At 61.3% G+C, this 25,547-nt stretch overlaps 6 protein-coding genes across 9 annotated transcripts; 1 reads left to right on the plus strand and 5 right to left on the minus strand.

Moving 5' to 3' along the window:
* Positions 1 to 206: 206 nt before the first annotated feature.
* On the minus strand, positions 207 to 4,068 carry TIMM50 (translocase of inner mitochondrial membrane 50). Of its 2 annotated transcripts, XM_052667502.1 has the most exons (11): positions 3,899 to 4,068; positions 3,670 to 3,817; positions 3,555 to 3,586; positions 2,082 to 2,103; positions 1,770 to 1,828; positions 1,392 to 1,511; positions 1,201 to 1,305; positions 1,020 to 1,118; positions 770 to 926; positions 578 to 684; positions 207 to 482 (listed from the first exon to the last, which is right to left on the minus strand). In XM_052667502.1, exons 1-11 carry the CDS (start codon positions 4,046 to 4,048, stop codon positions 378 to 380), a joined length of 1,104 nt encoding a protein of 367 aa, XP_052523462.1. In that variant the 5' UTR covers positions 4,049 to 4,068; the 3' UTR covers positions 207 to 377. The 2 variants fall into 2 exon arrangements, with proteins under 2 accessions (XP_052523462.1, XP_052523472.1); XM_052667512.1 differs by lacking the exons at positions 3,555 to 3,586; positions 3,670 to 3,817; positions 3,899 to 4,068 and having other exon boundaries at positions 1,770 to 1,895; positions 2,082 to 2,099.
* A 501-nt stretch (positions 4,069 to 4,569) lies between these two features.
* On the minus strand, positions 4,570 to 12,105 carry SUPT5H (SPT5 homolog, DSIF elongation factor subunit). Of its 2 annotated transcripts, XM_052667446.1 has the most exons (29): positions 11,797 to 12,105; positions 11,568 to 11,718; positions 11,417 to 11,482; positions 10,818 to 10,829; positions 10,625 to 10,694; positions 10,464 to 10,532; positions 10,308 to 10,373; positions 10,125 to 10,155; positions 9,974 to 10,042; positions 9,621 to 9,872; positions 9,452 to 9,541; positions 9,307 to 9,377; positions 9,070 to 9,175; positions 8,716 to 8,809; positions 8,501 to 8,637; positions 8,243 to 8,398; positions 7,986 to 8,132; positions 7,622 to 7,768; positions 7,279 to 7,404; positions 7,093 to 7,177; positions 6,900 to 7,004; positions 6,725 to 6,827; positions 6,516 to 6,643; positions 6,209 to 6,314; positions 5,842 to 6,000; positions 5,477 to 5,645; positions 5,201 to 5,404; positions 5,015 to 5,110; positions 4,570 to 4,789 (listed from the first exon to the last, which is right to left on the minus strand). In XM_052667446.1, the coding sequence occupies exons 1-29, from the start codon at positions 11,875 to 11,877 to the stop codon at positions 4,646 to 4,648; spliced, it is 3,240 nt and encodes a 1,079-aa protein (XP_052523406.1). In that variant the 5' UTR covers positions 11,878 to 12,105; the 3' UTR covers positions 4,570 to 4,645. The 2 variants fall into 2 exon arrangements, with proteins under 2 accessions (XP_052523406.1, XP_052523416.1); XM_052667456.1 differs by lacking the exon at positions 10,818 to 10,829.
* A 316-nt stretch (positions 12,106 to 12,421) lies between these two features.
* LOC128073123 (mRNA decay activator protein ZFP36L3-like) lies at positions 12,422 to 13,854 on the minus strand. Its single transcript, XM_052667555.1, has 2 exons — positions 13,571 to 13,854; positions 12,422 to 13,480 (listed from the first exon to the last, which is right to left on the minus strand). Exons 1-2 carry the CDS (start codon positions 13,823 to 13,825, stop codon positions 12,776 to 12,778), a joined length of 960 nt encoding a protein of 319 aa, XP_052523515.1. The 5' UTR covers positions 13,826 to 13,854; the 3' UTR covers positions 12,422 to 12,775.
* Positions 13,855 to 14,495: 641 nt separating this feature from the next.
* On the minus strand, positions 14,496 to 15,716 carry MED29 (mediator complex subunit 29). 2 transcript variants are annotated; one of them, XM_052667481.1, is made up of 4 exons: positions 15,463 to 15,716; positions 15,281 to 15,339; positions 14,940 to 15,024; positions 14,496 to 14,815 (listed from the first exon to the last, which is right to left on the minus strand). In XM_052667481.1, the coding sequence occupies exons 1-4, from the start codon at positions 15,658 to 15,660 to the stop codon at positions 14,537 to 14,539; spliced, it is 621 nt and encodes a 206-aa protein (XP_052523441.1). In that variant the 5' UTR covers positions 15,661 to 15,716; the 3' UTR covers positions 14,496 to 14,536. The 2 variants fall into 2 exon arrangements, with proteins under 2 accessions (XP_052523441.1, XP_052523450.1); XM_052667490.1 differs by having other exon boundaries at positions 14,496 to 14,781; positions 15,463 to 15,711.
* A 31-nt stretch (positions 15,717 to 15,747) lies between these two features.
* Positions 15,748 to 19,214, plus strand: PAF1 (PAF1 homolog, Paf1/RNA polymerase II complex component). Its single transcript, XM_052667470.1, has 14 exons — positions 15,748 to 15,882; positions 15,979 to 16,008; positions 16,091 to 16,183; positions 16,799 to 16,920; positions 17,013 to 17,079; positions 17,186 to 17,287; positions 17,381 to 17,486; positions 17,616 to 17,684; positions 17,774 to 17,877; positions 17,969 to 18,085; positions 18,273 to 18,401; positions 18,483 to 18,588; positions 18,676 to 18,763; positions 18,841 to 19,214. The coding sequence occupies exons 1-14, from the start codon at positions 15,833 to 15,835 to the stop codon at positions 19,209 to 19,211; spliced, it is 1,554 nt and encodes a 517-aa protein (XP_052523430.1). The 5' UTR covers positions 15,748 to 15,832; the 3' UTR covers positions 19,212 to 19,214.
* An 816-nt stretch (positions 19,215 to 20,030) lies between these two features.
* On the minus strand, positions 20,031 to 25,195 carry SAMD4B (sterile alpha motif domain containing 4B). Its single transcript, XM_052667525.1, has 13 exons — positions 25,073 to 25,195; positions 24,355 to 24,766; positions 23,570 to 24,028; positions 22,984 to 23,226; positions 22,752 to 22,861; positions 22,560 to 22,646; positions 22,081 to 22,318; positions 21,901 to 21,986; positions 21,696 to 21,814; positions 21,159 to 21,354; positions 20,527 to 20,644; positions 20,331 to 20,414; positions 20,031 to 20,195 (listed from the first exon to the last, which is right to left on the minus strand). Exons 2-13 carry the CDS (start codon positions 24,548 to 24,550, stop codon positions 20,167 to 20,169), a joined length of 1,965 nt encoding a protein of 654 aa, XP_052523485.1. The 5' UTR covers positions 24,551 to 24,766; positions 25,073 to 25,195; the 3' UTR covers positions 20,031 to 20,166.
* Positions 25,196 to 25,547: the final 352 nt, after the last annotated feature.

A 25,547-nucleotide genomic window follows, 5' to 3' on the forward strand; every position in this document is an offset into this window, starting at 1 on the left:
ACCCCCTGATAAGGACCAGGCCCCATCCTGTTATAAACCACACCTCCAACCCCACCTACAGCACACCCCCATAGGGGGGAAAAGGGGGGAGGCAGCCCCCCCCCCCCCCCCGTGCTTCTTCCATCTTCCCACAGGCCCCAGGACAGCAGGGAGGTGACAAAACTCCCTGCCCCCCATCACAAAAGCAGCAGTAGAATCCCCACGGCTCCACGTAACCCTTTATTCACCCTCGCGGAGCCAAACCTCCCAAAATAACAAAACAAAACAAAAATAAAGAAATGTAGCTCAGACACAGCGCCAGGACCGCCAGTCAAGTCCAAGCATGCAGTAAACGCGATGACAACGTCCTGGTGACACGATGACAACATCTTGGGCCATCACTGCTGCTTGGAACGCGCCCAGAGACGGCCAGCCAGGGCGCCCAGGAAGAGCCCCGTCGGCTTCTTGCCCTGCGCCATCTCAGCCAAACGCTGCTGCTCCTCCTGCATCCCAGAGCACAAAACACCCGTCGCCCTTCAGCCGTCGCTGCACCTCGGCGCCTTCCTCACTCTCCCACGTCTTCTCCCAGCCTCCTCACCTCCTCCAGCTGCGACCGGCGGCGTTTGAAAGCCGCCAGCGGATCGTCCTCCAGCGCGTAGTTCTCCAGCACGCTCCTCACGTCTTCAACACCACTGAGGGCAATGGCTGAGGGAAGCGGGGTGGGAACACGTCAGGGTTGGGCAGGGAGAGGTGGCGGGCGCAAGGATGTGGAGGTTTTTTGTTTTCTCACTTTTAAGGAAAGCAGTGAGGTCGTAGAGGGCGCGATCATCGGAGCTGCCGTCCCAGCGGCGCAGCGCCAGGCCGTTGTAGGGCTGCAGGCAGAAGGCTTCCTTGCGGCAGTCCACCACCACCACCTTGGCAGGATCTCTGTTGAGGCAGGAGATGTCCTGGGGGTGGATAGGGGACAGAGAAGGGCTGCCATAGGGCCGGGGGGGGGGGGGGGGCACCGACGTGTCCCTCATTCCTCTCCCCGTCCCCACCTTGACGTGGTGCCCATCCATGTAACGGGTGGCGTCGCGGAAGAGGCGGTAGGAGATGAAGCCGTGCGGGTCGATGCTGTCGATGAGGGGGAAGGCAGTCTGGGGATAGAAAGACGAGTAGGGGGGGGGTTGAGTCGAGCCCACCTTTGGGCCGCAGCCCCTTCCCCATGGCTGCACACACCATGCCCGTTTCGGAGGTGAAGATGACGATCTCGTAGAGCGGCGCGAGCTGCTGCAGGAGGCTGTCGATGCCCGGACGCTTCTTGAAACGCCAGCCGGTGATGAGCTGGAGCAGAGAAAGGAGGCAGAAGGGGGCAAGAGATGAGGCCGTCAGCAGAGGAAGGGAGGCAGGAACAACGGGCTGCCACTCACCGACCATTCGGGGTGCAGCAAGACGTCGGTGAGCTCAATGACCAGAGTGTAGGGCGGCTGGTAGTAGGGCTCACGCAGAGGGTCTGGCAGCAGCTTGGCACTGGTGGGCTCGATGATCATCTGATTGAGAAAGAGCAAGAGACAGGCCACCGACGCTGGGACAAAGGCCCTTCAAAAAGGGATGAGAATCCTCCCCCCCCCCCATAAGATCCACAATAAAACCCCAAAACCAGGCCACGACGTCGCCAGGATGAGGGCAAAGATCCCCCCGAAGAGCACGGGGGTCTTAAAGTGCTGCTGCTGCTGACATCACCAAGGCTTCCAACAAGAACAGCCCCAAAAGGAGATAAAAACCCAAATGGGGAAAGCCCCACGCACCTGCCTGTAGTCCTTGAAGTACTTATATGTCCTGCGGAGCTGCTGGATGCCCACAGGGTCTGTGGAACCAAGCATGGGTGAATGCATGGGGTCTCAAGGAGGGTGAAAATCCCAATCTCTTTCTTCCTACCATCCCCATAGAAATAAAAAGAAACAACACGTAGGAGAAAAAGCCCCGCTGGGGCAACCAGCTGGTGCTAAAAACATCACAAAAGGCCGCTGCCATGTGTCAAAGCAGCCCAGGGGACACAACCTGTCCCCCATCCCCTGCAAGGGCCGCCGCCTCCCCCCCCGGCTCCGTTTGTTACTCACCACCATCAAACTCATCGGGGACCTGCAGGGAAAGAAAAACAAATGCAAGAAAAACCACGACCAAAAGGGTGGGAAGAGGGAACCCCAGGCAGGGTGATTTACAGCTAGGTGAGGTGGTTTTCCTGTGCTAGCAGTGCTTCCTTCCGCCCCTGGATGCCCCTCGTTGATTTTCTCACCATCCTGCCGATTGCTTTGTCACCCCCTGGCTATTTTCCCCCTGCCCTTTTGATGTCCCAACAGCCCCGGATGAAGGGGAACAATTCACAGCTCCCCCCCAGGCCGCACATCAAACCCTGACGGCTCAGACGGCCCCATAAAGGGGCTTTGCGTGGGGGAGGGGAAATAAAAACCACCACGAAATGGGAAGCCTCCCCCGGTTGGTTCTGAGGGCAGTGCAGAGCCGTGATGGATTTAGGAGTCAAATGTTTCTGCATTAGAACTAAATCCTACTTTATTTTTTATTTCATGGTCTCCGCTGGCACAGTTCTTGTCAGGAGTCTTTTTTACTTTACTTGGGAGAGGTTCTGATAGTTTGCATCGCTTATCTTCTACAGAACCTTCCTCGGGAATGTGTGCTCAGCATGCAGGCGTATACAGGCATATTTTGCCGTGCATATTGCAGGAATATCCTGCACAATATGCACCAGAGAGCAAATCGTGACATGCCCGTGGAAGAGCCTGAAGAGCCATCGGGAAGGCCTGGCATCCCCCCTCCACCCCCCGGTGTTCTTTGTTTAACGAAGGGTTTGAAGAAAATCACCATATGAATACAAGGAGAGCACTGAGACATCTCGGAAACAAGGGGGTGGCAGCTGAATGCAAGACAGCAATGAACAGATGGAAACCTTGGAGAAGATTGTGAACCTGGAGCACCCAGCCAATGGGGAAACGGGGGGGGGGCAAGCAAAAAGGGTACAAAGAATCACAGAACGGCCAGGGCTGGAAGGGACCTCAAGGGTCACGAAGCTCCAACCCCCCGCCATACTTAGGGCCACCAACCTCCACATTTCACAGCAGCCCAGGCTGCCCAGGGCCCCATCCAACCTGGCCTCCAACACCTCCAGGGATGGACGGGGCATCACAGCCTCTCTGGGCAGCTGTTCAGCCCCTCACCGCTCTCACAGCACAGAACTTCCCCTGACATCCAACCTCCATCTGCCCTCCCTCTACTCCAAACCATTTCCCCTCGTTCTGCTGCTACCAACCCTTTCCAAGAGCTGACTCCCCTCCTGTTTGCAGGCTGTCTTTGGGTACTGCAGGCTGCAATGAACCCCGCAGCCTTCTTTTCTCCATGCTGAACGAGCCCAGCTCCCTCAGCCTGTCTTCATAGGGGAAAAGCTGTCATTGTGCCTTAGCGCTGCTCCTGCCATTGCAATCGCGAATAAAATCCGCTTTTTATCAGAAATACCGTCCTGACAACAATTATTTGGCCATTCCCAACACGGATCACCAGCGTGGGGACACGCAGCTCACCTTGGCTCCGTGTTCATCCACCGCGTTGCTGCCTGGGGAGACGGGAGAACGTGAGGCGGGGTTTGGGGTTGGGTGGGGGGCGGGGATCGGACTGCAGCACCGCGGGGGTCCTTACCGAAGATGTAGATGATGGTGATGCCGGTACCGGCACCCAGCAGCCCCGCCAGCCGCAGGGCCAGCCGCCGAACGGCAGCCAGGCGCTGCTTCCTCCGCTCCTCCTCCTCATTACCGGGGTTCGGCCGCCCCTGGGGTCCCTCCAGGCCCTGCGTGAGGCTGACGGTGAGGCCCGGAGGCTCCGCTGAGAGCACCGAACCCTCAGGACCGGCCCTTCCCACGCCTCCTACCGCCTGCTGCTGCCGTAGCCTCTCCTGCAGCACCGCTTCCGTACCGGAAGTGCCCGCACCGCTGCTGCTCACGGCGCGACTCAGCGCGGCGAGGGCCCGGTGGGCCGCGAGGGCGATGCGGGCCCCACGCGCCGCCGCCGTCGCCGCCATTTTCCCGCAGCGCTCGTCTCTAAGGCTGGGAAAGCCACGCTTCCCGGCGTGCCCAGCGGTCGGCGCTGATGACTGGCTGAAAGCGCCGCGCTTCCCGGCGTGCAGCGCGAGGACCGTTGATTGGCTGCAGCGCCGCGCCGTCTCCAATAGCCACGCTTCCCGGCATGCCCAGCGGACGGCGCTGATTGGCTGGAAGCCCCGTGTTTCCCGGCGAGCTGCGCGCCGCGCTACCATCGCCTGTCGCCACGCTTCCCGACAAGCCCCGCGGGCGGGTGTGATTGGCTGAAAGCGCCGCGCCGTCTCCCGTCGCCACGCTTCCCGGCATGCCGCGCGCTCGGCGATGACTGGCTGGCAGTGCCTACAATGCCCATCGCCCCCCGCGCCCTCCCGGAAGCACGCCGTGTAAGTCGCGCCGCGGCCGTGAGACCGCAAAGCAGCGGCGGAGGAAGAGCCGATGGAAGGGTGGAGGTCCGGACAGGAGAGTCTCGCCTCGGAGCGCCGCGTTCAAGGGAATGCGAGTCGAGGGGTCATAAGCGTTTATTGGATACGGCCATCTCGCTTTAAACGGGAGGCCGGGGTGAAAAACGAAGGCAGCGCTCAGGCCTCCAGCAGCTTGCCCAGGAAGCGCAGGTTGAGGATCTTGAGCTGCTCGTCCAGGTCCATGCGCACAATCCCGTCCTCACCGTCGATGCTGAGCAGGATGCCGGTAGCCTCGCGGTCCTCGCCCAGGATCACCTTCACCTGTGGGGACAGCAGGAGCCCAATGGGGCTGAGGGGTATCTGGTAGGTAGCCCAGGAAGGGCCACGGGGATCCGCGAGCCCTCCCCTACGCTGTGCAGCGGGATCCAGGGAGAGTGAAGAGGACGGAAAGGGGTGGGAGAGCCAAGGGGGTCCCCGGGCAAGGCAGGAGGGGGAGGCGGAGCCCAAGAGGGGCAGGGGCGGCATGGGCAGCGGTGATGAGCGTACCTTGTTGCTCTTGGTGGGGGTGACGGGCTCCAGGTGCTCACTGGAGATGCTCACCACTTTCTCGCTGTCCTTCAGGTACACAGAGCACATTCCACCCTGCAGGGGGGGCGGGGAGAACAGAGAATGGGTGTTAAGGTTTGTTACAGTCCTGTCACCGCCCCACACGTGGTACCACCGTGGGCTCACCGTGACGCTGCGGATCACCCCGGTCTGTCCCACTGCCTGGCTGTCCAGATAGGTGTCCCGGACCTTCACTTGGATGTCAGTGGTCACCCAGTCGCTGGAGCTCTGCTCGATGCCTGAACCAGGGGTATGGGGGTTGTAGCCCCCCGGAGATGGTGCCCCAGGTGTCATGGGGCTGTAGCCCACTGGACTGGGGCTAGGGCTTGCCTGAGGGAGAGAGAAGGCAGCATAAGCAGCAGTGGGAGGCTATGGGAGGCAAGGGAGTGGAACTGGAGGTACCTGGTAGGCCATCGGTGATGGCGTTGGGTGGTAGCTGGCTGGTGAATGGGTGTTCTGATAGCCCACAGGGCTGGGGGCCACTTGGTGGTAGCTCTGGGGGCTGGGGCTGGGCTGGTAGGAGCCTTGTGGCGATGGCACAGCATAGGGTGAGAACTGGTCAGTGTTGTACCTGCCAGGGTGAGAGGGAGTCATGGGGATGCTGTGTTGCATGTAGGAGACCTCAGGGAACATTATGTCAACCCAGAGCCACAGTTTGGGATCCTCTGGGGCTGCAGTCTCCCCTCAGGATCCCAACTGTGGTTCCACAGAGCTGTGGTTCCCCTCCCAGAGTTCCAGGGCCAGTGCAGAGTGGAAGGAATGCTCACATGGCTGGCGTGCCGGGGGTCTGGGGGTTGTACGGCTGGGTGACCTGCGGTGATGAAGGGTCAGGATAACCAGGGGTCTGTGGGTTGGGGGTGCCACCGTAGCCTTGTGGTGAGGGCGTGGGCTCGTCATCAAAGCCATATTCAAAGTCCTCATCGGCTCTGTGGAAGGAAGACAAACCTCATCACCACAGCCAGCTCAGTTCAGTGACTGGGCCCCTGCAGTGAGGACAATCCAGAATCGCTGGAGCCATGGCAGCGATCAGAGATCCCAAACGTGACTGTTGTGATGTTGTTGGGGACATCACAGTAACCGCAGGCTCTGCGGTGGGTCTGTCCTGGTCAGCAGCCCCCCGCTCCCCACACTCACCTGGAAGGAGTGTTGGGGTTGTTGGGGTCCCAGGCGCCGCTCTGAGCAGGCGTGCGGCTGCCATCGTGAAGCGGAGTCTGTGAGCCATAATGTGGCGTGCGGCTGCCTGCAACAGCCCCACAATGGCTGCGTCAGACCCCTCTGCGTCCCCACCGAGTCCTGTCCCCTCCACCTCAGCCCCGTCCCCTCCTCATCCTCAAAGCCTCCTTCACACACCCCTTTCCAACCAAAAGATCACCCCAGAACCCACTTCACCTCCGTCCCATCTGCGTCCCCATCAGTGCCATCGACCCCCAGCACCACTCACCATCATGGAGAGGCGTCTGGGAGCCATACATGGGAGTGCGGGAGCCAGAGCCATACATGGGGGTCTGGGACCCATACATGGGGGTCCGTCCGTAGGTTGAAGTCATTCCACCCGGGCGTCTTGAACCCCTGCAGCATCGAGGATGTGAAGAAGCCCCTAAGAGGCCGTCCTGCAGAGGGAGCAGCACAGCTCCCTGTCCTTGTACTCACACGGTGGTCAGGCGCTGGCGGTCCACCGAGATGGTCTGGCAGGTAGAATGCAGCTCCACCCGGGCCGTTGACTCCGTTGCATCCTTCACCACCCCGATGTAGCCTGAGTCCCAACGGTAATTTGACGAGGGAACCAGGGCAACCCACAGCTTCTTGCCATCCAAAAACCACTCACCTTTGTAAGGTCCCTGGGAGATGCGCACCGTCTGCCCAATCAGGTCGTTGTCCCGCCGCCCGCGCCCACGGCTCATGCCACCTCCACCGAAGCCACCACGCTGGCCTGAAGGACAAGGAAGCGAGGGCTCAGGCTGAGCAGGAAGTCCTTGGGGACGCTCTCTTGGCCCTGGGGGCACCCCTGCAACACATACCGGCCCCACTGGGATGCATCGGGCTGCTGATACGAGGGCTCATGGGAGCAAAGCTGCCTACAGTGAAATTGGTGACGTCCCGTGGCTGCAGAAGGGAAAGAAAACGGTGCTGGAGAGCAGCAGCAACAAAGGCACAGGGTCATGGCCCCCTCCAGCAGCCATCACTGACGCCCAGCGCGCCCCCACCTTGGAACCACCAGCCAGGACAAGGTGTCGGGTCTTGCAGACAAACATGCCACCATTCTCCACCAGCTTCTTGCAGTGCAGGAAGGCGAAGCCCCGGAAGAGGTGCCTGATCTCTCCCTCACGACCCTGTGACAGTGGCAGGGGTGAGCCTCAGGGGGGTGGCAGGACCTCCCCCAGCAACAGGACTCAGAAGGCTGTCAGAAAAAACCCAGTGTTCCCTACGTGCCAAAAAAAACCAACCCCGAAAAGCACCAACAAATCCAGAGCATCTATGGCAGACCAGGACAAGGCCAAGGTGACCAAAAAGTCTCACCCCAGTCACCCCCAACCCCATGGTTCCTACCGAGTGGGGCCCATCTATGACTTTGACGATGTCCTTGACGTGGATGTTGTTCTGTTCTGAGTCGAGGGCGACAGCGAAGCGGTTGTCCTTCTTCCTGGTGACAGCCTGGTGCCGCACCGTCACCACCTTTCCATACATGTTCAACACCTGAAACACAAACAGGAATGGCAAAAGCTGGAGAGGTGCTGCCCAAAACAGCCCTCCAAGGCAGCACGGACTGCATAGATGCAAAACAGAAGGTGGGGAGGCGTTTCTGGCACAGGGCTGCACATGAAAACTGCTCTCTAGTCTTCAAGACACCCGAAAACACACACAGGAAAAAACAGCAAAGCTCCTTCCAGCATCACGGGCAACTGGAGCTCACCTGGAAGGTCTCACGCTCCAGTCGTACAATAACACCCACTGTCTGGGGGTCCAGCTGCACCAGTTCACCCCACTCATGCTGTCCCCCCACATCCACACCCGATGCCGTCTCCGAGCAGAGCTGCAGGTCCCGTGGCAGAACCTTGAGCTGGTGGTGGGGTAGGAAGAATGAATGAAACCCAGCTGCCACAGCCGATTTCTCCCCTTCCCACTGGCATCACGCTGAGCCAAACTGTGGCCTTCCACCCCTCCGCTCACCTCGTGCATGGTGAGGTCTGAGAAGAGGATGACGAAGTTCTCCTCCACCCTAACAATGAGGCCCGTGTCACCCTCAAAGCGCCCTGCGATCACCTTCACGTGGTCACCCATCTTGAAATATTTCCGCAGCTCCTGAGCTGGGAATTCCAGCATGTCCTAAAAGAAAAGCAGAACTCCGCAGGCGCTGGGGAAGAGGCACGCAGCGTCCTGGTGAGGCTGCAGCAGCCACATGAAGCTGCTCCCTGGGTGCTCTGCTACCTTCAAGTCCTCGTGTTTGGGCATGATAGTGATCTTGTTGCCATCGACGCTGAGGATCTTGCCCTGCAGGTTGATCAGTTCACCCTCACACACCTCCACGTTGTCACCGGGCTGGAAATTATGCTCACGCTCCTTCCCTAGGGGTGACAACAGAGAGAGTCAGGGGAAAACAACGCACGGGAAACAGCAGCGTGCGTGAAGAGGCACCCGCATACCCGTGCTCTCTGTCACCACCTCCAGGTCAATGCCTTCAGGCTGGTCTTCAAACTTCTCCAGCTCTGACAAGGTGGGCTTCACACCCTCTGTTATCTGTCAGGAACAGAGCTGGTGGTGGCCACAACATCCCACTCCTCTCCAGAACTCACCTACTTCCCTAAGCTGTGCCAATGCCAAACGGACCGTGCACCACGGCTGCGGCCATCGCTACCAGAGAACAGGGAGTTTCTGGCCTCCCACCACCCTCCTTCCCACCAGTAACTCAGCGTTCGGGTCTTGACATGAGAAGGAAAGCAGTTTTGGGGGGAAAGGAGACGGGCTTAGGTTGGATCTGAACAGAGTCCCACGCTCACCACTGCTGACATGGCGAAGCTCTTGAAGAGGAAGCCCTTGCGGCTGTAACGGTTGCCTTCAAAGATGAGAAAGTCTCCATCAGAAGCCACGTCGCCTCCCAGAGACCTGAACCAAGACAGAGGCAAAACCAAATCACCCCCTCGTGGAGGACAGCTCACCAGGGGGCGTTTTTTTTCCACGCATGGTTGTTGTGTTGGTTTTCTTTCAGTCTGATGTTCTCTGATGCCACCACCTACCTGATCTTCTCGGCATCAAAAAGCCTCTGAGGGGGTCGCTTGAACTTTTTCCTCTTGGCAAACCAGTCCTTCTGCAGATTGGGAGGCAACACGATAAGCAAACGAGCCCCAGCACAGCAGCACCACGCAAGAGCGCCGCACTTACCAGACTCATTCGGGCTTTGATACGGTCGAAGTCAATTCGGGGGATCATCTTTAAGGAAATCTGGTTCTGGCTGGGCTCCACGTAATCCACCTGCCCACAGGGACAGGGTGGCAGTGAGCCGGCTGTCCTCAGCTCCCCACTGTGGGGCTCCTGTGCCTTCCTGCCTCACCTGGGCGATGTCGTCCTTGTAGATTCCCCTCTTCAGACGCACCCAGGACTTCGGCTTCAGATTGGTTACCTCCTTCACCACTTTCAGCACGTCCGTCATCTCCTTGATGGGCACCATCTGCTGGTTCCAGTAACCCATCCGCAGATTCCCTACCCCCTCAATCGCCTGCTTCACGTGCGTCTGCTTGTAGGCCTCCACGTAGATGTATCCTTTGACGTGCTCGGGGGCCACCACCGACTTGATCTGCAAGGGCTGGAGGAACCACGGGGCGCATGAGGGCCGGAGGGGTGCAGGTGGTGCAGCAGCAGGTGGTGCAGCCCCCCCAGCCACCACGTGGCTCCCCGCGGCCTCACCGTGTCAGTGAATTGGTATGCAATGAACTTCCTCATCAGAGCGATGGCTGTAGCACGCTCCTCTCCAATCTGTGGTGGAAACAGGTTGCTTTAGGGTTGAGAAGATGCCTCTCAAACGCCGATTCCGACTCCAAAGATCCCTAGTGCTTACCTTGCATTTCACCGTCCAGAGATTGGGATCCCTGCACAGGACCAGAGAAAAGCATTTACAGGGTGGCCTGAGCTGGCTAAACCTGCCAGAGCCCACCTGGCTGGGCAGCTCAGCATAACACAGACCTGAATATCTCATTTTTTCCCCAAAAAATCCATGTGTTTTCTACCCCAAGACACTCACTTGACTCCGGGCAGCAGCTGCTGCTGTGTGATGTCATCTGAGAGCTCATCAGAGCCGCCATAAACACTGGTAAAATAAAATTGGACAATAAAATGAAACAGTACAATCCTTGGCAGGCGGTAAGACAGGGTGGCAGGGCCACGTCTCCCAACTCACGTCTCTCCCACTGAGGACTTGGCGTATTTCTTCATATAGTACTCGCCCAGCTCTTCTTCACGTTGGTCCCTGTAGGTGGAGAAGGTGGAACCGGGCATCAGCACAACTCCCACAGCCTCTCAAGGGGCAAAGGAGCGGCGCACAGACAGAGCTGGCATCACCTCCAGAGATTCTGCAGCCGCCGAGCACCAGAGCGGTCCTCATCCAACACCACGTTGTCAATGTTGGAAGCTGCAAGGAAGAGGAGGGTCGAATGCGGCTCACAGCAGCACAGGGACGTGGCTGGGCTTAGCTGGCCCCAGGGGGTGGCAGCGGTTGGCCCCCCCAGGGGGGCTCAGACTGACTCAAGCTTACCTTCAATCTCTTCTGCTCGGGAACAAGGAGGTGGCGGTGGAGGGCAGACAGTATGGAGCAAATAATAGCGGCAAAACCACCCATGGGTGAGGGGGAACAAAGGGGAAGGAACAAAATTAAGACGGCAGCACAGGAGGGGAAAGGAAAACACAAGAAACGTTTAAATTAAAAAAAAAAAAAAAAAAGAGTAAAAAATAAAACCAGGCAGGTGTGAATGAAATGCGCTAAGCAGACAGACAAAGGGTGGACAGAAAGACAGACAGTTGGGATGAGGGAGGTGAGGGGTCAGGGGCTACACAGTCCCATTCCCACCCCTGAGTGTGGGGCTTGGGGAGAAAAACACGCTCAGAGGTGGGGAAAGAGCAACAGCAGCCAACCCAGTGTTTTAACCCAGAAGAGCTGCACCAAAACCGATCCAGCAGCACAGCACTGCAACCCAGAATGGCGCACCTCTGCCAGAGGAGCCGTACCACCACAGAGCTCTGCTTCCATCCTCTTCTGGCCTTAAGGCCAGAGAGCAGGGACCAAAGCCCAAGGCGAATCTCGAAGCCCCAGGGAGCATCCTCAAAGCTGGGGAGCCCCCAAAGCAACCTCCTCACCTTTCTCCAGGATGTCCTCAGCTCCATCTTCCCACTGATCTTCATCCTCATATTCATCGTCCACATCTGGGGGGGGATCACCACAGCGGTGAGAGCAAAATCCGGAGGCAGCCGAGGCCCCCCCACCATCCCTGCTCCACCCCCAGCTCACCGGCTTCATCTAAGATAAAGCCGCCATGCCGTGGCTTCTTAGCAGGCCGGTCGTCATCTTCCTCCTCCTCCTCCTCATCGTATTCCTCCTCCTCTTCCTCCTCCACCTCTTCCTTCTCGCTGCCCGCTGCACTGGCGCGCTCCTCCTCGGCCTGCACAGCGGTGAAGGGGGGGATGCTGAGGGCGAGGGAAGGCGGGGCACGGCGCACGCCCCACACGTTCAACCTCACCTCAGCTTCTTCAGCCTCCTCCGCCTCGCTGCTGCGTTCGCTCTCCTCCTCTGAGAAGTTGCTGTCGTCGCTGTCCGACATGATGGGGAGGGGGGTGGGGAGGAGCCCAGAGATGCGCTAAGGGAGCGGGAAGCGGACGCGAGAAGGCGTTGAGGGCACGGAGGGGAGATCCCAGGGCTTAAAGGGGGGGCCTGGTAGCAAAAGGAGAAACGGAGAGCAGCACCGGCCCGCCCCCAGCAGGCCCCGCCGCCAGGAGGACAGCACTTCCGCCTCCCTCCATCCGGTTCCGGTCAGCCAGCATTTCTCGCGAGCTTAGCCTCCGTCACGTGTGCGTAGGCGGTAGGTAGAGCGGAACATACTTGGTCACGTGATTAGACGGAGGCGGTGGTGGCCCGGAAGGGACAAAAAGGGGCGCGGTGGAGGAAATCGCGTTGCGGGGAGCTGTCACGGGGTGGGGTTTGACGTCACAGCTCCGCTCTGCTCCTCCTCGCCCCTCCCCGTACAACAGAGCAACCAACACCAGAGAAAGAGTTCGTCGATTTATTTAAAACAAACAAACAGGAGAAAAAAGAAAAAAAAAAAAAATCAGCATTTTCCCTTCACCCCTCTCCCCACCCCCCCCCAATTATAAAACACATAAATACGATATAAAACCTCTGGCCACCGGGAAAAAAAAAAAAAAAAAAAAGCCATACACAGGGACAGAAACGCCCCTAAGGCACTGAGTGAGTAATAAATAAAGGCAGAATCAGGGCGGGGAGGGAGACGACAGGACCTGCCAGCCTCGTCTCCCTCTCCTCCTCCTCCTCCCCCCCACTTCCCACTTATTACCACTGGGACCGAGCACAGCGTGTCCCCCCCCCCGCCCCAGGGATGCTACATCTGACAACTCCGCCTCCTTCAGCCCAAAGTTCCTGGCGGAGGGGGGAGGAAGGAAGGAGGGCTCCCTTCCTCTGGGGAGGGACCATCACCACACCCCTCATTCCGACACTGAGATACGGTCAAACACTGGGAGGCGGTGGGGGCTGCCCGGGCTGCTCGTGTTTCCCTCCGCCGGTGCGGGGCCATGCAGGAAGTGGCAGCGGGAGCCATACGGGCACGTCCCGCAGCGCTGGAAGGTGCTGCACGGCTGCGTGCGGTACTTGGGGTGGCGGCGGAGCCCCCGCAGCTCCTCGGGGCCGTGGGCAAACTGACAGCGGGCACCATAGCGGCAACGGCCGGTAGCGGTAAAAGGGCGGCACAGTTCGGTCTTGTAGAGCGGGGACGGCGGCGAGGAGGGCGGTGACAAGGAGAAGCTGAACGGAGATTGAGGAGGTGAAAGCGACGGTGACAGCTGGGACGATTCGTTCGACGTCGGAGACAGAAGCGCCAGGCCGAGAGAGGAGAGCTGAGCCGATCTGCGAGACGGGAACGGCACCGGGACGGTCCCGGGCGGATCCGTGCCCAAAGTCAGCGCCGCCAAAGCCAGCAATGCGGTGTCGGAGGGCTGCGGGCGGGTCAGGCCGGGAGGAGCCCCGCGGAGCCGAGGAGAGAAACCGGGAGGAGGGGGCACGGAGCGACCGCTCGGAGCGCTGAGGGAGCGCAGGAGGCGGCCCAGCTCCGGGGACGGCGGGCACCACGGGGAGCGAGGAGGCAGCGGGGGCTCCGGGGACGGCTCGGAGGGAGGCTGACCGCAAAAAGGGCCCTAGAACGGAGAAACGGTCGGTGTCAGACGGGAGCGGGATCCGAGGGAAGCGAGGGGAGGGAGGGTGAAGAACAGGACGACGATCCGTACCTGACGCAGCGGCTCCGGAGCTGGGCCAGCTGTAGCAGCAGCCATGGCGATAGAAGACGAAGAGCGGAACTGCCGGGCAGCGTTGAGCCGCGGTGCTTTTCTAGTGGGGCGCTCCCGTGACGTCACGAAGGCGAGTGGGCGTGGCCGGAAGTTGGAGCGAGGCGCGGCCATGAGCTCAGCGCGTTGGGGGGGGGAGGGGGGGACGTCAGCAAAGGGGCGAGGAGGGGCGGCTCGGGGTGGGCTGGGCTGAGTCATCGTGCCGGGAACCGAGGATCGGCGCGTGGGTGAGCGATGTCATTCACCTGGACTTGAGCAAGAACTTTTGACGCTGCCCCCCCCTCCACCGCGTCTTTCTCTCCAAATGGAAGGGATGTGGATGCGATGGGTGCGAACAGCTGGAAAGCTGCCCAGAGAGGCTGTGATGCCCCGTCCATCCCTGGAGGTGTTGGAGGCCAGGTTGGATGGGGCCCTGGGCAGCCTGGGCTGCTGTGAAATGTGGAGGTTGGTGGCCCTGCGTGTGGCAGGGGGTTGGAGCTTCGTGACCCTTGAGGTCCCTTCCAGCCCCGGCCGTTCTGTGGTCAAACACCCCCTCAAGGAGATCTTCCCCCAATTTGCACAAACACCTGGGATTGCCCTGACCCAAGTGCAGCACCCCGCACTTGGCCTTATTGAACCTCATGAGGTTTTCATGGGCCCACTTTTCCAGCCTGTCCAGGTGCATCTGGATGGCTTCCCTTCCTGCCAATGCATCGACTGCACCGCTCAGCTTGGTGTCATCACGTTGCCTCTATATGGATGATCCCTCCCCCATCATCCACCTCAACGCACAGGCAATCCCCCCACACGTAGGGTGACACCCTCTACATATATCTGACCCTCACACCGCTTAGAAACACCCCCCCAGGAATCCTCAGGGACGCTGCCATGCACGTGGGTGCCTTTATTGTCACTGGGGCTGCCCGCTTCCTACCCCCATGACCTCATCAGGGACCCCCCGTGGGGGGCAGCTTGCCGGTGATCTTGTTGGCACCCTCCAGCAGGGCGTTGTGGATGTCCTTGGCGCCTGCAATCTGTGCCTTGATGAGGGGCAGGTACTGGTTGTAGGGCAGGCTCTCGCCGGCAGCCCCCTCGCCTTTGGGAGCTGCTGGCACCAACGCAGGTGCGTGCTTTGCACTGTCGAAGCTCTGTGAGAGGCACTCGTGCGCCAGGCGCTGGGGAGGGGGTGTCACCAGAGGGGACGTGGGGCTGTGTGTGCCGGGGGGGGGAGGGGGAAGGACAAGGAGTGTGCAAAGGACATTGCCAAAGGAAAATGGGAAGTGAAAATGGGAGGGAGGGGGGCGCAAAAAACAGCGCTTGGAGAGCCACTCACAAGGCAGAGCTCAAGCTGATCGCACAGTGCGTAGAACTCCTCCAGGCTCTTGTCAAAGCGTTGCAAGGCTCCGTCGGCGCTCTTTCTGCCCATGGGACACAGCCACCATCACCCCCACTGTCACCACATTGCCAGGGTGACACTGGGGGGCCAAGGAAGGGGGCCTAGAGAATGATTGGGGGGCGGGGGGCAGAGAAGGGCTTGTAGGGGCTGCTGGGGGCAGGGAGAGGAATCTGGGGATTTTGGATAGAACCGAGAAAAACCGGTGGGGGTCTTGGGGGTAGGGGGATGCTGGGATGGGACTGGGGTCCGTAGGTGAGCACCCTGCCGGGCTCACTCACTGCCCGTTGTCGATGTTGGAGTTCTGCACCAGGTTCTGCGCCGCCACCTTCATCAGCGTCTGCGAGGCGAGCACAGCGGATCACATACGGCGGGATCCCACACCGTCGTCCCCCAGCCCCGGGAACGGCTCGCCCGCCCCGATGGCTGAAGGCCCCGCCCCACACCGGCAGGCCCCGCCCACCTGCAGGCTTTCCTTCAGTTGCGGGATGAGCAGCCGGAATCGCTGCACCGGGTCGAAGTCCTGCGCCTGCGCGGCCGCCACCTGCGCCGGAAGCGGCGGTCCCGGTCCCGCTCCTTGTCCAGGTCCGGGAGCGGCGGACAGCTGCGGCGGCGCAGGCGCGGCTGGTGGTCCCGGCGGTGGCTGTGAGGGCGCCGCCATTTTCCCGCTACTGCCTTCACTTCCGCTCCCAGTCGGCCTTGCGCGCGCCCGCGTCCGGAAGTGACGTCACACCCGAGGGCCCTCTCACCGACCGGAAGTCTTCCTCTCGCTTCCGGCCGCGGCTGTCCGGCTCGGTGCCTGCTCAGGGCCGCCGCCGCCTCCAGGCTCCGCCATGGCGCCCACCATCCAGACGCAGGCGCAGCGGGAGGAGCCGGGTCACCGGTACGTCACGGCCGTGACGTCACGAGCGAGGGGCGTGACGTCAGGGGGCTGCGGGGCTCTCCCCTCACGCCCCCTCCCTTCTCTGTCTCCCCATAGGCCCAGCTCCCACCGAACGCTGCCCGAGAGGTGAGGGGGGGCTCGGTCTCTAAAGGGGAGTCCAGCGGGGGTCCCTTTCCCTCCCCCCCCCCGCTGACAGCGCTGCCTGCAGGTCGGGCGTGGTGTGCCGGGTGAAATACTGCAACAGCCTCCCCGACATCCCCTTCGACCCCAAGTTCATCACCTACCCCTTCGACCAGAACCGGTATGCTGGGGGCAATGGAGGCGGTGGGGTCCCGGGTTGTTTAGAAGCGAATTTTGGGTTCTGGAGGCGGTCCTGGGACCTGTCGTCATCAGAAACAGGGCTGCCAGCAGGAACAGGGAATTAATTGTCCCCCTGTGCTCAGCTCTGGTGAGGCCGCACCTCGAGTGCTGTGTCCACTTTTAGGTCTTGCTGGGTTGATTGTGAGGAGTGGCTGAAGGAGGTGGGGTTGTTCAGTGTGGAGAAGAGGAGGCCCAGGGAAGACCTTATTGCTCTCTATAACTACCTGAAGGGAGGTTGTAGTGAGCTGGAGGTCAGCCTCCTCTCTCTTGTAACAGTGATAGGACCGGAGGGAATGGCTTCAAACTGCGCCAGGGGAGATTTAGGCTGGAGGTTAGGAAATACTGCTTTTCTGAAAGAGCGGTCAGGCACTGGAATGGGCTGCACAGGGAGGTGGTGGAGCCACCGACCCTGGAGGTGTTCAAGGGAGGTTTGGATTTTGTGTTGAGGGACGTGGTTTAGTGAGAACTGCTGGTGATGGGTGGGCGGTTGGACTGGGTGATCTTGTCGGTCTTCTCCAACCTTGGTGTTTCTGTGATTCTACGTCACACTCTCCAGGTTCGTGCAGTACAAGGCCACGTCTCTGGAGAAGCAGCACAAGCACGACCTGCTGACTGAGCCTGACCTGGGCGTCACCATCGACCTCATCAACCCCGACACCTACCGCATCGACCCCGGTGGTGAGCTCAGCCCTTAGGGGTGTCCCTGCCCCTCGGGGGGAGGCGGAGGGGACCCAAGGCTGGGGGGGGATACTGGAGGATTTCTTTGGCAGTGCTCCTGGACCCGGCGGATGAGAAGCTGCTGGAGGAGGAGATCCAGGCACCCACCAGCTCCAAGAGGTAACGGCGTATTCAGGCCCTCCCTGGAACGGGTGGGGGGAATAGATCTCCCCTCCAAATCCATCCAAGAACCCTGTGTCACACCTGTGCCCCACCTGTGGCTCAGGTCACAGCAGCACGCGAAGGTGGTGCCATGGATGCGAAAGACTGAGTACATCTCCACCGAGTTCAACCGCTACGGCGTGTCCAACGAGAAACCCGAGGTCAAGTGAGTCTGAAGGAGGGTGCAGGAGGGGCACAACCTCCTCGTCCCCCCGCCCCCCGAACTTCCCCCGCTGCCGCTGTGCCCGTCTCCATCCAGGATCGGAGTCTCGGTGAAACAACAGTTCACAGAAGAAGAGATCTACAAAGACCGCGACAGCCAAATTGCCGCCATCGAGAAGACTTTTGAAGACGCTCAGAAAGCGGTGAGAAGGGATTTGGGAGGGGGGATGGGGGTGGGTTGGGGTCTCCCACCCTGCTTTTGGGAGTAAGGGGGGGGGCCGTCTTGACCCCATCCTGTGTGGTTCTCCCCCCCCCCCCCCCACTCCCCTCAGATCACACAGCACTACAGCAAACCTCGCGTCACCCCCATCGAAGTCATGCCCGTCTTCCCTGACTTCAAGGTAGGGTGTGGGGTGCGTGGCGTGTGCTTAGGGGGGTTGGGGGGGGTTTGTTGTGGCCCCAAACACCTCTGCTTTTGTCCCTGCCCCAGATGTGGATCAATCCCTGTGCCCAAGTCATCTTTGACTCGGATCCAGCGCCGAAGGACACGAGCGGTGCTGCAGCACTGGAAATGATGTCCCAGGCCATGATCAGGTGAATAGGATGGAGCTGAACACCAAGGGCTGAGGGGGGGGGGGGGTGATGGTTGCCCCCTACAGCTGCGTTAACATTTTCCTGCCCCCAGGGGGATGATGGACGAGGAGGGGAACCAGTTTGTGGCCTATTTCCTTCCTGTGGAGGAGACGCTGCGCAAACGGAAGAGGGATCAGGAGGAGGAGATGGACTACGCCCCCGAGGACGTGTATGGGGGAGTGGGGCAGGGGGGCACCCTACAACAGAAGGCAAATCAAGAGTGCCTCTGGGTTTTTGTGGAGGGGGTCTGGAAGAAGAAGGGAGGAGATGGTCTGGCAGCAGAGGGGGACGGTTTGGAGGGGGAGGTCCTACCGTCCCAGTTAATTCTCGTCTCCTGACCTGCATTCCCTCACCAGGTACGACTACAAGATTGCACGTGAGTACAACTGGAACGTGAAAAACAAAGCCAGCAAGGGCTACGAGGAGAACTACTTTTTTATCTTCCGGGAGGGTGATGGCGTTTACTACAACGAGCTGGAGACCAGGTGAGTTTGGGAGCCTCACCTTGCAAAAGGCGGGGGGCGGGAGGATGATAACAGGGCTGCCTGACCCCCTCTGACCCTCAGGGTGCGGCTGAGCAAGCGCAGAGCGCGGGCAGGGGTGCAGTCAGGCACCAACGCAGTGCTGGTGGTGAAGCACCGCGACATGAACGAGAAGGAGCTGGAAGCACAAGTAGGACCCCCAGCAGCCCCCCCCTGACCCTTTGGGCCACTTCTGCCTCCCCTCCCAGGGGGCAGCTGAGTTTTCCTTCCTCTGCAGGAGGCACGGAGGGCGCAGCTGGAGAACCACGAGCCTGAGGAAGAGGAGGAGGAGGAGATGGAGGCTGAGAAGGAGGCGGCAGGCTCAGGTGAGCAGCGCTGGGGGCAGGCAGCACTCCTTGCCTGGGGGCGGCCGCCTCGATGGCTCTCACTGATCTCTCCCTAGATGAAGAGCGGGAGAAAGGCAGCGAGAGCGAGGGAGCGGCGAGTGGCGATGAAGAAGAGGAGGCTGAAGGCTCCGGTGCCAGCAGCAGCGAGCAGGGAGGTTCAGCCCGCAGCGAGGACGAGGCAGAAGATGAAGAGGAGGAGGAGGCCAGGGGGGCCCGGCGGGGGGGCAGCGATGCCGCCCGCGCTGCCCGCGACCAGGAAGAGATCTTTGGCAGCGACGACGACGAGGATGAAGAAGAGGACGATGAGGAGGAAGAATCGGAAGGTGGGGGCAGCGAGGGGGGGCCGCCCCGCAGCCCCCGGCTCAGCCCCAGCGAAGCTTCAGATGACGAGAGCCCCAGTGAAGCCTCTGATTCTTCCAGCGACTGAAGCTGGGGGTGATCTGCGCCCCATTCCCCCCCCCCCACCCCCGTGGGGCAGAAAAAGGCGATGGGGGTTTGGGGGGTTATTTTTTTGTTTGGTTGTTTTTTTTTGTTTGTTTTTTTTTGTTGTTTTTTTAATTTTATTTTATTTTTATCTTTAATAACGTAGTCATGGTTACCAGCCATAGTCATAACAAAAGTTATTCATAATAAAATGTATCTAAAATAACGTTTCTATCTCGAGGGCCGTGGCGCTACGTGTACAAAGGGGGGGGGGGGGGGGGGGAGGCTGTACCGAGCGGGGCAAAGGGGGGCAAGAGGTGCCAGGGCCACCCATCCTCCCTGGGGTATCAACGTGTACCTAAATCAGGGGTGCATCATCTCCCCCCTCCCAGGGCACAGGGGGACACAGCGACGTTGCACCCCGACCCTCCCCCACCACCCTGGGGAGCTGCTGTTGCCGGGGGCAAATAATATTAATATAATAATAACAATAATAATAATAATAATAATAAAGATAACAACGACAACGACAGAAACAAAACAAAACAAAAAAAAAAATAGGGGGGATTATTAAAAATGTTAAACGCAATGAAAACCCAACTGAAAATGGGCCAGGAGAGCCCTGCCCCCACGTGCAGCCCCTGTAGTGTTCACAAGCCCTGCACACTCGTGCCCCCCCCTCCAGCAAAGTCATTGGCCCCGGGAGCCCCCTTGGTTGTACAGGGATGAGGAACGTGCCCCCCCCAGCCTGGCCTTAGTGGATAAAGGAAGGAGGGAATTCCCCATTTTCTCCCCCTTCCCCCCTCTCCAACCCCCCCCTCCCTCCCCCCCAATAAACATTTCAGGGCCCCCCCCAGGGTGGGGTCAATGATCACAGCACAGAGTAGGATGAGGGGGGAGGGGGAGGAGGAGGAGAGGGGAGCAACGGGTGCAGCACCCCTGTGGTAGGGGCAGGGCCATCAGATGGTTGAGGTCTTGTCTGTGCCATCTGCAGGGAGACGGAGAAGCGGGTCGGGGGGAGATGGAAGGGGCACCTCTGGCCACCCTCCCCTCTCCCACCCCTCCCCTCTCCCACCCCTCCCCAGCCCCCCCCTCCTCCTTCCCTCCTCCCCCCCTCGCTCACCCCCCAGCGCGTGCTCCGTCATGCTCAGGCACAGCGACTCCAGCGTGGGGTTGATCTCTAAGTCCGTGCCAGGGACGGGACATTCTGTAGGGCCAAGGCGGGGGTTAAAAGGGGTCGGGGGGGTAAAAAGGGGCGGGGGGTGAGGGTACATGATGTTGTTCTCCCCTCCCCATCCCAAGCTTCAGTTCGGACTTACCCTGGGGGAAGGCAAGCAGGGCCTGGGGTGAGGTGTGGACGGGCAGCGAGTGGGTGCGCTGCACCACGCTGCGGCTCCCCGGGGCACCCCCAGCCCCCCCGCTGCTGAACCACAGGCTCTGGTGGATTGGGAGACAGATTGGGTGGTAAGATAAAGGCAGTGGGGGGAAAAGGGTCCGGGGGGGGGGGGGGGGTTGGGAGGGGGCATCGGTGGCAAAAATAAAAGGCACCCCCATAAAGATCCCAGCATCCAGGGGCTCCTTTGGCTCCCATCTATAGAAGACCTCCCCCAGGCATGAAGAAAAAGACCCAGCCCCACCAGCTGGCGGTGACATCCTCCACATGCAGAGGATGATGCAGAAGATGAGGGGGACGAGGAGACTGGGGGGGTGGGCAGCAATGCTCTCCCCCAGCTGTGAAAACCCCTCACCTGGCAATGCTGCCCCTCCACCCCCAGACGTGGTTCCCATTGCAGGACCCTTCCCAAAAAACCACCCTGATTCCCGAGGCCCCCATCACCCTCCTTAGCAGGCTCTTAACTTCCACCCTCCCACTTTAAAGCCATCATCCCCACTCCAGTCCCCTCAGCACCACGGCGCCCCCACAACAGCCGGCTGCGTCGCCATCGCTCACCTGGCGTCCTTGAGCTCCAAGCGGGGCGGCACCAAGGGGAGGCCGTGGGGCAGGACCCCCCCCAGCAGGGCCCAGCAGCCCCATGCGGGCGGGGGGCAGCGCACGGGGGGGCAACGCAAAGGGGCGCTGCCCCCGCCGCCCCCCCGCCCCTCCCACAGAGCCAGCTATGGGGAGCGAGTTGGAGCCAAAGCTCCAGCTGCGGGCAGGAGGGAAACAAAGTGAGGGAACAGGACTGCACCCCTAAACTCCCCCAAGCTGCTCCCCCAGAAAAGGCAGGGGATAATCCAGAATGCACCCAGGGGGGTCTTTAAGCCCTTCAGGTGGAAAATGGGGCATCTACAGGACGGAAAGGGGCAGAGGGAGCACAGGGGACAAAGAGGAACCTCGAGGTGGGGGGGTCCCAGGCTCGCAGGGGGACACAAAGGAAAATTCAGGAGCTGGAGATCCCAGGATGGGTGAATAAGGCACCAAGGGGAACAAAGAGGGTGTTGGGGTGAGGTCCACGTAGAATTGAGGCCCCCCCACAAGCCCTCCTACCCTTTGGGAGGCCGGTAGCCCTGGCCATCAAGTGGCACCTTCTTGGGGAAGGCGCGGAGCAGCTTCAGGACCTGCTGCTTCCAAGACAAGAGCCTCTTCTTCTGCGTCTCCGTGAACGCCTGTGGGTGCAGGGGGGGCCATGAGGCGGCTGGGATGCAAAGCGAGGTCCTGTGCCCCCCCCCCAGACCCCCCAGCTCAATCCTACCTCGTGGCTCAGGCACTTCTCAAGGAGCTGGAGGTAACTCGTGATGTTCTCCTCATCCGGCCGTGACACCAGCAGCTGGGTGCAGACTGGGGGGCAGAGGGGGGGGGACTTGTCAGTGGGTCCAGGGCACGGCGCTCCCTCCCCCCACAGCAGCCCACCTCACACAAGTGGGGCCCTCACCTTTGCCCATGACACGAGTGAACTGCCCTGGGATGTCTCCATCAGGGACGGGGGCTGCGGGGGCCTCAGTGTCGGCAGCTGGGTGGGGGGCAAAGGCATCGGCAGCCCCTGGGGGAGCCCCGTCATGTGCTCCATTAGCAGGGGGGGCAGGTGGGGGCCTGAAGGCCTTGATGGGCGTCACCATGATCTGCTGCAGCTCCTGCAATGCCGTCCACAGGTTCCCACCTTCCAAGATGTCCTGAGGGGACATGGAGGCAAACAATTGTCACAGGAAGGGGCACGGAGCAGCCAAATAGCCCCGGAAACACTCAAGGGGCAAAAAGCATCTGAAATCATCAGGGACAACCTCCCTCCCCCCCATCTACATGGATGTGGGCGAGATCAGTTACACCCAGTGCCACGAGTGGGGACACAGAGGGTGAGAAAAACCCAGAGCAAACAGAAGCCACCATTGGGGAGCACAAGGCCACCCCGCTCACCTTCTCCAGTGCTTTGAGAACGCTCTGCCGCTCCCGCAGCTTCTGGATGCTGAGGGCAATCTTGTGCCGCGCGCCCTTGGTGACGTTCTGTGGTGACAAGGGGGGGACCAGCAGGGAACGTGAGGCACATTCTAGGTTTGGGGGGACGGAAGTTGGGTGAAGGGGGAGAGGACGCAGGGCAGCGCGGCTCACCTGCGACTCCAGGTGGTGTTCTGTCAGCGTCATCATCTCCTCGTACGTCATCTGGGAGAAGAGGGCTGCGTACTTGTGGAGCCTCAGACTCTTCAGCCAGGAGGGGACGTCTGAAGGGGGCAGCAGGATTTGGAGCGGGGAGGTGGCAACAACACCCCCATCTCCGCATTTTCCTCCCCATCCCTCCCCTCCCAACCCCCCTCCCCCCCCCCCAGGAACACCCCCCTTCAACCTTTCATGCCGCTGCCATCCTCCTGAAAGGTGTTGCGGCCACCGGTGGGCTCCTCGGTCTGCTCACTGCCCGAGGAGGCCACGCTGCTCTGGGGTGAGAGGGGCGCGTGGTCGCCGAAGGGGGTGCGAGGGGGTCCTGGCTCCTCGCCCCCCCCTGGCCATTCACCGCTGCCCCCCTGGGGGCTGCCAGGCACCAGCGACAGGGAGCGCTTCAGTGGGCTGGGGTGCAGCTGGCAGGGCAGCGCTGCGGAGAGGCGGCTGTTGGGTCCAGGTCCCACCCCACTCCTCCCACCCCCTCCAGTTGTTCCACCCCCACATTTCCTTTATGGTCCCTTTTCTGGTCCCCGTTGCCCTCTTTAGCTTCCAGATTTATTTCCATCACCTCCTCACATTTATATTCCCACTATCCCAGTTTCCCCCCACTCCCCCCCTCCCCACACTCAGGCCCCCTTTAACCCTTTTACCCTCTCCAGCCACCCCACTTTGTCCCTTCAGAACCCCTTCCGGTTCCCCATGCCCCCACCCCCCGCAGCTCAGTTATTCTTTCCCACATCCCCTTGCGCTGCCCCCCCTCCAGCCCCACTCACCTGTGCCCCCCAGGCCATTGCCACTGCTGGGGGGGTGAAAAGGGGGGTGGCCGTTTTCCCGGGGAGCTGCTTCAGGCCAGGGGGGCCCAATCTCAGGGGGTCCGTGCTCAGGCCAGTCGTGGGGGGCACGGCGGGGTGGGGGGGGTGCAGCATCGGGGCGAGGAGGGGGACGTGGTGGCTGCGGGGTTCCGGCCAAACGTTCTTCCAGGTGGCCCAGCCACAGGGCCAGCGCACTGCGGTCATCCAGGGTGGTGGCAGGGTGGATGAGGGCATAGGAAAGGAGCTGTCGGCTCTCCTCCACGCATCGGTTGCTCTCGATGGCGTAGGCCAGCACTTTCTGCAGCCGCTTCATGTACTCAGCCTTGGCAGCAGCATTGCCCGGCTGCAACAGGGGTAGGTGGGCCAGCAGCAGGGCCACTGCTGCCTCTGCTGGCTCCTGTGGCCACTGACTGATGGCAGCTGGGGAAGGCGAAGGAGCAATAGGTTAGGGGGGAGCAAGAGGGGGATATTCCCCAGTCCGAGAGCAGCAGGGGGGGCAGAAACCTTCCAAGGATAACGACAGCATCTCAACCACCCCCCAGGGAGCAGCAAGAGGTGCGGAATCCCGGAGAAAGAGAGGGACCCCTCACCTCACACCACACAGAATGGGAGTTCACCACCCACTGACTGCACCGAGAGCCCGTTTGGCCACCCAGACCCACAGCAACGGCATCTCGAGCCTTTCACCAATACGTGCGTGGGCCAAAAAGGGGCGCCCAGAGCTGGGGCAGGAAGATCCCACTCACCGGCACTATTGGCCTCAGCCTCGAGAAGGTGGATGTCAGCACAGTCGGCCAAAGAGTGCTCGAGGCAGAGCTGCAGGAAGCGTGCCTGGGTGCGGGTGACGCGCTTCAGCAGCGAAAGCAACGCCACGGTTTGCTCACATTCGTTCCAACCTTTGAACCACCCGGCCACGATCCCCACCTGGTCCCGGAACATCATGGCGAGTAGGGGGGGCAACGGCGGGGGAGGGGGAAGGGGGGGGAAAACACGGGCCCGGCCGTGCCCCCCCCCTCACATGGCGGCAGCGCGGGGGCCGCGAAGGGGCCTGAAGTCGCTCTCGGTGGCCCCCGGGGCCGGCGTGGGCATGGGGTGGGCTGGAGGCCCCGAGGGCTGCGGTCGGGCCTCGTCGGTGCGCAGAGAGAACCTCGGAGATCCCTAAGGAGAAAAGGGGCTGAGAATGGCAACGGGAAAAGGAACGCGAGCACCTCAAGGCCCGGCACCACCGAGGGTCGCACGCTTTGGGGAGATGGGAGCGGAGCTACGCGGGAACCGGGGCAGCTCCAGGGCAGCGGGGCCCGCCCGAGGGCGGAGGCGGCACCGGGGAGCGGTCACGCGAGGCCCGATCCGGGAAGGCCGCAACCGGAGAGGTACGGAAGTGTAGGCCGCGAGGAGAGGCCGGAGCCCGGCCCGAGGATCCGGAGGGGCAGAGAAGCCGAAGCCTGGGCCCGGCTCCGCACTCACCGCCGCCACCGCAGCTGCACTCACAGGCGCCGTCGCCGCCGCGCAACGTCAACGCGCACGGCACGCACGGTGCGTCACCGCGCCACCGCGCATGCGCCTCCCGCCTCGTCCCACCTCTTCCGCTGCCCTCGCGGCTGCGGCCAATGAAATGCGGTGGGGCGGGGAGGCGACATCCGGCAGAGGTTTGCCCGCCCCCTCCGCCCCGCTCCGATTTCTCATTGGACGGCGGTGCTGCCAATGGGATGGAGCCAGGCGGAGGGGAGAGGGCAGTAAACATGGCCACGCCCCTTTGCGCAGGCACCGCCCCCACCGCGGTCACGACGAGCGCTGCGGGGGGCGTGGCCCGACGGGGGGCGTGGTCTATAATGGAAACGGGGCGTGGCTTGAAGGGGGCGTGGTCTCTCAGGAGGCGGGGCCTCGGCCGCCGCGGAGCCGTCGCGCGGTGCTGCCGTCCACGCGGCCCCACGCACCGTGT

The sequence above is a fragment of the Tympanuchus pallidicinctus genome, unplaced genomic scaffold, assembly GCF_026119805.1.
Source record: "Tympanuchus pallidicinctus isolate F22 unplaced genomic scaffold, pur_lepc_1.0 scaffold101, whole genome shotgun sequence".
NCBI lineage: Eukaryota > Metazoa > Chordata > Aves > Galliformes > Phasianidae > Tympanuchus > Tympanuchus pallidicinctus.

Excerpts from the sequence above, each read along its gene's own strand:
- TIMM50 (XM_052667502.1), bottom strand. The coding sequence starts at position 4,048 with ATGGCGGCGACGGCGGCGGCGCGTGGGGCCCGCATCGCCCTCGCGGCC. Across the intron at positions 3,587-3,669 it reads CACCATCATCTACATCTTCG|GCAGCAACGCGGTGGATGAA; the intron begins GTAAGGACCCCC and ends CCGTCTCCCCAG. Across the intron at positions 1,119-1,200 it reads TCACCTCCGAAACGGGCATG|ACTGCCTTCCCCCTCATCGA; the intron begins GTGTGTGCAGCC and ends TTCTATCCCCAG.
- SUPT5H (XM_052667446.1), bottom strand. The coding sequence starts at position 11,877 with ATGTCGGACAGCGACGACAGCAACTTCTCAGAGGAGGAGAGCGAACGC. Across the intron at positions 6,644-6,724 it reads CGCCAGCGCCTGACCACCGT|GGGTTCAAGACGCCCGGGTG; the intron begins GTGAGTACAAGG and ends TCGATGCTGCAG. Across the intron at positions 5,646-5,841 it reads ACCCCCGGCACGCCAGCCAT|GTACAACACTGACCAGTTCT; the intron begins GTGAGCATTCCT and ends TCACCCTGGCAG.
- MED29 (XM_052667481.1), bottom strand. The coding sequence starts at position 15,660 with ATGGCGGCGCCCTCACAGCCACCGCCGGGACCACCAGCCGCGCCTGCG. Across the intron at positions 15,340-15,462 it reads AACTGAAGGAAAGCCTGCAG|ACGCTGATGAAGGTGGCGGC; the intron begins GTGGGCGGGGCC and ends CTCGCCTCGCAG. Across the intron at positions 15,025-15,280 it reads TCCAACATCGACAACGGGCA|AAAGAGCGCCGACGGAGCCT; the intron begins GTGAGTGAGCCC and ends TCCCATGGGCAG.
- SAMD4B (XM_052667525.1), bottom strand. The coding sequence starts at position 24,550 with ATGATGTTCCGGGACCAGGTGGGGATCGTGGCCGGGTGGTTCAAAGGT. Across the intron at positions 21,815-21,900 it reads AGAAGTGCCTGAGCCACGAG|GCGTTCACGGAGACGCAGAA; the intron begins GTAGGATTGAGC and ends CTGCACCCACAG. Across the intron at positions 20,196-20,330 it reads GACGGAGCACGCGCTGGGGG|ATGGCACAGACAAGACCTCA; the intron begins GTGAGCGAGGGG and ends GTCTCCCTGCAG.
- LOC128073123 (XM_052667555.1), bottom strand. The coding sequence starts at position 13,825 with ATGACTCAGCCCAGCCCACCCCGAGCCGCCCCTCCTCGCCCCTTTGCT. Across the intron at positions 13,481-13,570 it reads CTCCGGAGCCGCTGCGTCAG|GGCCCTTTTTGCGGTCAGCC; the intron begins GTACGGATCGTC and ends TCTCCGTTCTAG.
- PAF1 (XM_052667470.1), top strand. The coding sequence starts at position 15,833 with ATGGCGCCCACCATCCAGACGCAGGCGCAGCGGGAGGAGCCGGGTCAC. Across the intron at positions 17,878-17,968 it reads ATGTCCCAGGCCATGATCAG|GGGGATGATGGACGAGGAGG; the intron begins GTGAATAGGATG and ends TCCTGCCCCCAG. Across the intron at positions 18,086-18,272 it reads GACTACGCCCCCGAGGACGT|GTACGACTACAAGATTGCAC; the intron begins GTATGGGGGAGT and ends TTCCCTCACCAG.